A 10,212-nucleotide genomic window follows, 5' to 3' on the forward strand; every position below is an offset into this window, starting at 1 on the left:
GGAGATTGCTGCGGTGGAGGTCTAGGAGGTTTTTCCCTACTTTCTCCTCGAGGGTTTTGATGGTTTCCTGTCTCACATTCAAGTCCTTCAGCCATTTTGATCTTATTTTTGTGTATGGTGTAAGAAAGTGGTCTAGTTCCATTCTTCTACATGTTGCTGTCCAGTTTTCCTTATAAATAAATTCTTGTTGGTATCTCTCTTCCTTTTTAGAAGATACTATTTATCTATAATATGTATAGGCAAAGGGCACTTACTTGAAAATAAATATTTATGAAGATGATGGATATTTTAAGAATATGTTTAACTTTTTCTCTTTTATGATTCAGCATTATTCGTTGAAGAAATTCATGTATTCAGCATTACTTAGTGGGTTCTCCATGGACCAGGCACTGTTCTAGGCCATCTGGATACAGCAGTGAACAAGATGGGTTCATGAGTATATTCTGGGAGATGTTCCAGAGCTTGTATTCTAGAAAAGATATGGATGCTTCACAAATTTGCTTGTCATCTTTGTACAGGGCCATGCTAATCATCTCTTTAGTTTTCATCCGTGTGCTACTGAAGTGAGCCCTACGTTTAGTTTCTTAAATAGCCATGGGAAAATGAAAAATAATATTTTCATTTAGGCTTCAGTTAGTGAAGCCTCACACATATCTGCAATCTATTGGAACAATGTCAATCAGTGGATGTTTAGATTTCCCGTCTATTACCCAAACTTCTGATCATAAGATTATATGGAGATGTAATATAGAATACAAACCACAGGAGTAGAAGAGACATCGATTTTTATGATCTTCTAGTTAATTTAGCATTTTTAATGTTTATTTATTTTTGGGAGAGAGAGACAGAGCATTAGTGGGGGAGGGGCAGAACGAGAGAGAGAGAGAGAGAGAGAGAGAGAGAGAGATACAGAACTAGAAGCAGGCTCCAGGCTCTGAGCTGTCAACACAGATTCTGATGCAGGGCTCAAACTCACAAATCATGAGATCATGACCCGAGCCAAAGACTGACATTTAACAGACCGAGCCCCCTAGGCGCACCCCTCTGGTTAATTTTAAAACAAGGCTACTGGAACCTTCTGGCTTTGGCTCACCTGACTTGAGTCTCCATAAATCTACATTCAGCAGATATTCATGAGTCTGTAGATATTTTAATGTATTCATGAAGATCTTTTTAAAAAAAATGCCCTGCACATTACGTTTCTGTTTTTCATTTTGAATCTTGCCCTTTGCGAGAACATTAAACATAAACTTCGTGAGTATCACTTTACAAAACAATATAGCAATCGGTATTTTGAAGGTTTAAGAATTTTACTAAGTACAAATGATGACATTTAAGCTCCAAAGCGCACATATGGGAAACGTGCTGTTCTGTATGAGTCGCTGTGGCTTGCCTCAGTCCTCACAACATTCCCAAGGAACGTAATCTGTTCAAATGGGCCTTCTCTGCTTCGGGGGGCCAGAAAAAACTCAGAGGTTCTCTTCCTGCCGGGGCACTAACTTGAGATCAAAACATCATTCACAGTGAATTCTCATTTATTCCTTCCTCTGCAGAAGACCCAAATGTCTTGTACATTCAGGAAATTAAAAATAGACAATTAATGACTTAATATCTGATAATAGAGAAGATGTTTAGATTTGGAGATTGGCATTAAATATTAATGCGACTTTAAGGGAGTCCTATTACTCGATCAGATGCTTTTGTACAATAGGAAAACAACAGCAAGTCAAGAAGGAACTACAATTCTTTAGATAACTTGCCCTTATTCTATACATTAGAGATCAATTTATTGAAACAGGACTATTTTGCATAAACATGGTGAAGCATTCAAAGGGACCAATTATTTCGAAAAGTTTAGGTGTGAGAAAACTGGACTTTAGATCACCAGTCTTCTTCAATTTCCATTTTCATCTTAATTAATGCAGTGAATGCTTCTTGAACTTGCATCAAATCACCTAGAGGCCTTGTTAATTCAGACATTAGCGTCAATCCCCCAAGTATCTGAGGCAGTAGGTCTCTGATGGAATCTGAGAATATACATTTCTAGTAAGTCCCCAAGTGATTCTGATGTTGCCAGTCTAGGGACCCCCACAATGAGAACCACTGACTAAGAGCCTCCCAAACTCCATGTACAGGCATACCTCATTTTCTTGCCCTTCAGTGATACAACATTCTTCACAAATTGATGGTTTGCGGCAACACTGTATCGATCAAGTCTATTGGCGCCATTTTCCAACCGCATTTATTCACTTCCTGTCTCTGTCACATTTTCCTAATTCTCATATACCAAACTCTTCATTATTATTATATTTTTATGGTGATCTGTGATCCGTGATCTTTGATGTTACTATTGTGATTGTTTTAGGGTGCCACAAACCACATCCATGTAAGAGGGTGAACTTAAAATTGATAGATGTTGTATATGTTCTGACTGGACCACCAGCCAATCAGTCCCCCATCTCTCTCCCTCTCCTCTGGCCTCTCTATTCCTTGAGACACAACAACATTGAAATTAGGCAATTAATGTTCTTACAATGGCTTCTTAAGTGTTCGAGTGAAAGGAAGAGTCAATTGATGTGACAAACTTCATTGTTGCCTTGTTAGAAGCAATTACCGCAGCCCCCTCAGCTTTCAGCGCCCCCACCCTGGTCAGTAATCAGTCACCAACTCTGAGGCAAGATGCTGTCCCCACATGAGGGTTATGACGTGCTTCAAGCTCAGAGAGATGATAGTTAGCGTTTTTCAGCAATAAAGTATTTTTAAGTTAAGGTATGACCACTGTTTTTTAGAAATACTGCTATTACATACTTGATAGACTACAATATACTGTAAACATAACTTTTATATGCACTGGGAACCCCCAAAATTCATTTGACTTGCTTTCTTGCCATATTCACTCATTAGAGTAGTTTGGAACTAACCTCGCACTCTCTCTGAGGTCTGCTGGTAGTATTGGTTTTCTGGAAATCTGGAAACATTCACGTATTTAAAAAACATAATTGTAAGGGACAGAAGTCATTGCTACAGAATCTTTGAGAAAATTGAGAAAAAATCGTATTTTTGCTATAAGATTCTTGGCTTTATTGAAAATTTTGCCATTTAAAAAATTATTGAGTCCTCTGGTAGATTTATTTGACTATTTGATGTACAAAAAATAACCTTGGGAAAATTGTATGGGTTATGTAAAGGAAGATATGTATCCTCTAGATGCAATGGGACATTTAAAAATAAATAAACTCAAACTGGCCTTAAAAAAAAACAACAACAGAAAATGCTGGTTTGAAAAGCTGTGTAACTTACTGGGATTAAAAAGTTCTCATGCTGATTGTTAGGAGGAGGGTAGTGTAGCCCAAGGGGTTAGGATGCCGTAGTGAAGATTTACTGGAGTCCACCCCATCCTCCCCTTCCCTAACATCTTCTGGTTTTCACCTCGGGATCTACTCTTCTCCATGCCTTGCACGTGCAGTGCAACACAATGACCTTACTCTTTGGGATGGGCCTTGATTGCTTTAAACCAATTAGCACTTTCCTTCCTCATCAGAGTGGACGGTTCATGAGAAGGTATGTGACTTAAGCCAGTTCAATCAGAATGAAATGAAGACTTAGGCTATGAATGCTGAGAAAAGGTTCTTTGTCTGTCTGTCTGTCTCTCTCTCTGGCTTCAAGGACAGCAGCCAACCTTTAACTAAGAGAAGCCTGTCATAAGATGAGGCTGATGGCATGGAAGGCAGGGATAAGAGTCTAAAGAAATTCTTCCTTGGTTTTGAGTCCCTTGATCAAACCAACCTTGAACTCTCTCCCACCTGTGATCTTTACAGCCATCTGGGTGAATAAAAGCCTGTATTACTTAAACTAGCTTTCTGTACACTAACAGATATAAATCATCTCTAAGTCTCAGTTTTCTGAGTGTCTTTGTGGTTTAAATTTTGCTGGTAAAGTACATAACATTGTGACTGACCCAATCAATATTACTTACATATTAACTGACATTTGTATAGCACCTGATAGATGTCAAAGAAAATTCATCTGATCATCACAATGATTAGATGTTATGAGATAGTCAGAGACGGTATCATCATCCTTCTTTTATACCTTAGGGCAGGGATTGGTGAATGACAGCCTGTGGGATCAACCAAGCTTGCTACTCAAATAATGTTTTATTGTTATACAGCCATGCACATTATTTTTCTTTTTTCCTTCCTTCTTCCCTCTTCTCTCTCTTTCTTTTCTTTTCTCTTCTCTTCTTTTCTTCCTTCCTTCCTTCCTCCCTTCCTTCCTTCCTTTCTTCCTCCCTCCCCCCTCTTCTCTCTCCCTTTCTTTTCTTTTCTTTTCTATTATTCCTTTTCTTTCTTTCTTTCTTTCTTTCTTTCTTTCTTTCTTTCTTTCTTTCTTTCTTTCTTTCTTTCTTTCTTTCTTCCTTCCTTCCTTCCTTCCTTCCTTCCTTCCTTCCTTCCTTTCTTTCTTTCTTTCTTTCTTTCTTTCCTCTTTCTTCTTCCCTCCCTCTCTCCCTCCCTCTCTCTCTCTCTTCCTTCCTCCCTCCCTCCCATCCTCCTTCCCTCTCTTTGTTTCTTTGTATCTTTCTTTCCTACAAATGATCTATAACTTCTTTGGCACTGTAACAAAAGAGTTGAGTAGTTGCAATAAAGACCACATGGCCTGCAAAGCCTAACATATTTACTGTCTGGGCCTTTATAGAAATGTCTTCCAACCCCTGGTTTAGGAGATGGAGAACTAGACTTTCTAGTCAAGTCAGAGGCAGATCCAGAACTTGAATCCAAGTCTCCTAGCACAGTATTTTTGTGTGTGTGTAAGAGAGTAGCCTGAGTTCCAAAGCCTTATGGGCAGAGGCAATTTTGGCAGCAATGTGGCTCTTCCTCCCCTATCCTCTTAGAAGGCAGCTGCTCCCTGCCCATCCTGTGGCCTGCGGTTCTTCTCCAGTGAATTCTCTGTTCATAACTGCACTCAATCAGGGTTGCAGCAGCACACAACCTTGGAGGCATCATTTCTCCCACAAACATCACGAATATACTCCCACAGCATCATGTGTGAATGGTTGCCCCAGAAATCTGTGATGGTGACCTTGCAGCTGAAAAGAAGCATTCACTTGGCATTGTTCATGAGGGAACAAGAGCTCCAAAAAAGGGAGCTGGCCAAAGGTGGGATGGGTACTTTGAGGATGGCAGTGAGCTCCCCCACTCTGGAAGTGTGTGAACATGGTGAGAGAAGGCAGAGGAGATTCAGACATCAGTTGGGGAGCTGGACTAGTTTACTCAGAAGATCTCACCCAAACCCGAAGGGCCATGTTTAAAAAAAGAACGATGAGGCAACCAAGTAGCTCTCGTATCTTTGGCCCAAGCCCCTCTTTCTTCTTCACAACGTGCAATGGCTTTATCTTTCTCAGAATGCTATCTCTCTGATTCTGACTCATTTGCTTCCTTTTCTATTTAGGAGCCTTGGCAATTACATTGGCCCCACTCAGACAGTCAAAGATAATCTCTTTATTTTGAGGTCACAGTTTACCATGTTAATCTAACAATTCATAAGTTCCCAGGATTGGGACTTAGACAGGTTGGGTGAAGTCAGGTCATAGAAGGCTGAACTTGATGAAAATCAAGCACATGCTTTATTATGTTGCCTTTATTATTTGAACCAACAAGTTAGAGAAAGATTAAATAGAAATCAATATTTTCAGTGAACTGCAATGCACATGTAACATTTTATTTCATGTTATATTTGTTTATAATACTTATAACTTATAATGCCAACAAAGGGGTAAGGAAAATGTTATTTTGTCTCAACAAATAGCTTCTCTCAGATTCAACTGTGCATTAGAGAGAGCAGACCATGTTCTGTTCAGCCTTGGGTTTGTCTCCCACTCTCAGCTGCTATCAGGGACAAGGCAATACTCTGACAACTTAAAATAATGACTACAAGAAAAAAAGAAGCCCAGCCTTGCAGCAAACAAGTTATGTGTTACCTTATGGCAGTAGAACTTGCAGTCCCTGAAGTCTGTAATCTTCACTGAGGACACTTTTCAGGATCAGACATGTGCTTTGTTTGTGTTTGCCCTGCTTAACGATCATTAGAAACAAGATTTTCAAACACAAATTCTTTAAGGACACAACTTTAGTGGCCACAGCATCTTCCATTCATTCTCTGGTATGCACGAGGACGGATGCACATTTTTGTCTATCAGCCACTAACAGTTGAAAAGCCATTTCTGGGGCTCAGGTTATGATCTCACAGTTCATGAGTTTGAGCCCTGCATTAGACTCTATGCTGGCAGTGTGGAGCTTGCTTGGGATTCTCTCTCTCTCTCTCTCTCTCTCTCTCTCTCTTTCTTTCTCTCAAAAATTAAATAAACAAATAGAAAAGAAAAGCCATTTCTGAGCCATAGTCTTACCCAGACAACCACGGAATTTTAGACCCAGAGGACAGAGGCTGGTGAGGATGTCTTGTCTAAATGTCTTGTTTTACTTATAAAAAGAAAAAAAAATCCAAGGCTCAGGACAGACATATATAGCAGACATAGCAGACAGATAAACTCTAGTTTAGCACTTGTCCTGGTGGGATGGAATGTCTTTCTCAATCCTAACCTCTCCAAAAACTGGATCATAGAACTTTAGCATCACAAGTTTCCTCTGATGTGTTATTTCAACTCATCCTTTAGCAAATGACTAAATAAAGCCCAGAGTGTTAAAGAACTGCCCAACATGATAATTCTCTGCTAAACAATCTCAGAATATTCTAAAAACTCTAGTTTCTTGAGAATGGAACCACCATGTTTGTTGTCATTGTTGTTACAATTTTTAAAAAATAATATTAGTTTTGGGGCGCCTGGGTGGCTCAGTTGGTTGAGTGTCCAGCTTCGTCCCAGGTCATGATCTCGCGGTTCATGGGTTCGAGCCCTGATCGGGCTCTGTGCTGACAGCTCAGAGCCTGGAGCCTGCTTCAGATTCTGTGTCTCCCTCTCTCTCTGCCCCTTCCTTGCTCCCGCTGTCTCTCTCTCTCAAATATAAATAAAAAACATAAAAAAATAATATTAGTTTTAAAAATCTGATTACAAAGGTAATCATGGTTATTACAGAAAATTTGAGAAATAAAGAAAAACATATAAAATCAAAGTAACCCATACTCTCTATGTCTAGATAACTCCTGAAAACCTTTTTCTGATTATATTTATGATTAATATTTAATGGTGTCATATTTACCCATCCTTTTACAACATGGTTTTTAAACTTAATATGTTGTGACCTCTTTACATTTTTTTGACTCATTCAGTATTCTGTTGCAACATCATAAATTATCTATTTAAAGAGTTCATTTTACCAACTAAACCAGGAAGAAACTCACATAACAGTGTGGAGGGCTTTCTAAAGTCTACTTGGCTGCATTTCAAGTAAGTGTTTATTACAGGTAATTTTTTAACTTGTTCTGTTGCCTAATGGTGGATCTAAGCAGTTTGGTGGAAGTTACTCCATTTTACATTAATAAGAAAAAGAAGGCACGAGTCATCCACTGGAAGGTAGACAGCTCCCTGTATATGTGAAAGGAGAACTGTAATAGTTCTAGAATGTGCTCACAGGCTGTGGCTGGTTTTCCTGGTAGGGTTATGGCACTGGAGAAAGAAATCTATTAGAGGCTCATTAGCTTCCCACAGTAGCAAAGGAATCTTGCAGCCAGCTGGGGACCTCCTACAGAATTTGGGACATATGCCTTTTGTTGATGTCTGAAACCATAGTGACTGCACGTTGTGGAAATTAAAAAATTAGCAGCCAGTTGGAAAATAGAGAAACGGAGACAATAGAAGCAGTGTTGGAGCTGTGGGAAAAGCAGGCACCAGCCTCTGCCTTGAAGGGCACTCACTGTTACTTTCCATGGGTCTACCAATCTCTTGACCAAAATGCTTGGTGGGCATACCAGTGAGGAGGGAGGGGACAGTCCTTTGAGAGGTCATATTGGCTCTTTTGGGTAACAGACCCATTGTTGGAAACCTTGTTGCTTCTGCTATGGTGGTATTGGCTAGCAGAGGCAATGAGAAGCATTTCACGTATTTGAAAGGATATAGAGGGAAAAGAAAAGGAATAGGCCAAGTTTCATTTTGAGGTCTCAAACTTAATAACTAAGAGGTGGATGGAATGGAAGTTTGCAGTAGCCACTGATGTCTTGGAACTAGAGTAAAATGTACCAATGTGGATATATACATTTTGGAGTGGTTCACAAAGATGGCATTGAATTGGCGAGAACAGGCAAGATTTTTGAGAGCTCTGATAAGAAAAAGGAAAGAAGACTGTTTAGGTCTGGTTGTGAAGGCCACATCTGGAGAAGCAGGGCAACATCAGGACTGACACAGACTCAGGGCTAGACTGTCTGGGACTGCGGGGGCATTTAAGAGGGGAGTGAACTCAAGCCAACTATTCAATCTCTCTGAACCTTGATTTACCCATTTGCAAAATGGGGATAGTAATGTTACCTACCTTGTTGGATTGTTGTGAGAATTAATAAATTAACATATGTAAGCGGTGACATACATAAAATAGGAACAAGTGTAACAGAAACAGTTCCTGGTAGCTAGAAACATATACGTGTTTGCTTTTATTGCTAATACTATTATTTTTATTTGAAGTTTATTTATTTATTTTTGAGAGAGAGAGGGAGAGAGAGAGGAGGGGCAGAAAAAGAATCCTAAGAAGACTCCTTACTGTCAGTGTGGAGACTGATGAGGGGCTTGATCTCACCAACCATGAGATCATGACTTGAGCTGAAACCAAGAGGCGGATGCTTAACCAACTGAGCCACCCAGGTGCCCCACTAATATTGTTGTTGATGGGAAGAAATGAAGGGGAGAAGAAAGGATGGCAAGAAAATAAAAGTCTGGAATAGATTGGGGAAATCCATTCCAAGGTAGCAGTGCATTTATTATATTTCTGTGGATTATCATTTATGGAGATATGAATTACTTGACAAATAAGGCTCAAAAGATGAAGGAGCAAGTAGACAAGCTGATTTTAAAAGGAGAAAAATGTTGTATCCTTTTGAAAATGAGCCTTCAAGAAATGAATTTCCCTTCATTACTGAGAACATTTCTGCAATGTTTTGTCATTCCACTAATTATTCTCTTTGTGGATCTCCACCACTGCCTACTCACCTCCAACACTGTGCAAGCGATTTAGCACATTCCTTTTTTTTTTTTTCTATTTTTCTAATTTTCATGTCAGTCCAACCTTCTCAATTGTGAGTTAGGAGAGGGCATCCTGGAGTCTTAGATATCTAGTCCAGTGCTTGGCACATGCAAGCCCAGCCCATGTAGATAGAACATGTTGCTTCTTTAGGGGGGAAAGTAGACCTATTAGATGTAAAAATAGATTGGACGTGTTCTTGCAGTATCCTTGGAGGAGTATTCCTTCTTTAGGTAAGTCTCTCCCGTCAGATAGCACATTCTATCTCCCTGGCAGGTCTTAGAGCTTCCTTGCTCTGTAGGAGAGCTGGTGGGAGATTTCCCTTCTCCTGGGACCTCAGACCTGAATGGTAATAAGCTCTGCCTCCATTTTTATGAGGAAGAAGCCCAGGAAAGGATGCACCAAAGGCCGTCTCAGATCTGCCAAGAAAACAGTCAAATCATGGTTCTACAGAGGGGCAAACTGAGAATGGCTTATAAGCAACAGCCTGGTGACAATAGACTTTTACTAGTAGTTTATGATTTGAAATTTGTAATGTTTAGATGGTGCCCCTACAAACTGAATATTGTGTCTTTCCCAAATCCATGTGTTGAAGCCCTAACCTCCAAGTGTGTTGGTGTGTTTGGAGATGGGGCCTTTGGGAGGTAATTAGGTTTAGATGAGGTCATGAGGTTGGGGCCCCCGTGATGGGATCTGGACCCTTATAAAAAGAGGAAGGGACACTGGTGTGCTCTCTCAGCCGTGTGAGGACGCAGGGAGAAGGTGGCCACCTACAAGCCAGGAAGAGAGCTCTCACCATAACCCAACCATGCTGGCACGTTGATCTTGGATTTTTCAGCCTTCAGAATGTGAGAAATGAGTATTTGTTGTTTAGGTCAGTCAGCCTGTGGTATTTTGTTATAGCAGCCCAAGCTGACTAAGACACTCATGCAAATTTCTTATGCATGAAAAAATTATGTCAAAGTCACTCATATATTCAGTTATGAGAAAAAATAGTTTCACAAATTCAAATTAAAATAATACTACCAATAAT

At 39.9% G+C, this 10,212-nt stretch overlaps 1 protein-coding gene and 1 pseudogene across 1 annotated transcript in view; both read right to left on the minus strand.

Moving 5' to 3' along the window:
* PLEKHG7 (pleckstrin homology and RhoGEF domain containing G7) overlaps positions 1-3,822 on the minus strand; it is a 31,991-nt gene extending 28,169 nt beyond the window's left edge. Inside the window, 2 exon segments of the mRNA XM_029955445.1 lie at positions 1,094-1,226; positions 3,787-3,822. Of these exon segments, the coding sequence (XP_029811305.1) occupies positions 1,094-1,226; positions 3,787-3,822 (169 nt within the window).
* Positions 474-569, minus strand: LOC115305832 (annotated as a pseudogene).
* Positions 3,823-10,212: the final 6,390 nt, after the last annotated feature.

The sequence above is a fragment of the Suricata suricatta genome, chromosome 10, assembly GCF_006229205.1.
Source record: "Suricata suricatta isolate VVHF042 chromosome 10, meerkat_22Aug2017_6uvM2_HiC, whole genome shotgun sequence".
In the NCBI taxonomy this organism is placed as follows: Eukaryota; Metazoa; Chordata; class Mammalia; order Carnivora; family Herpestidae; genus Suricata; species Suricata suricatta.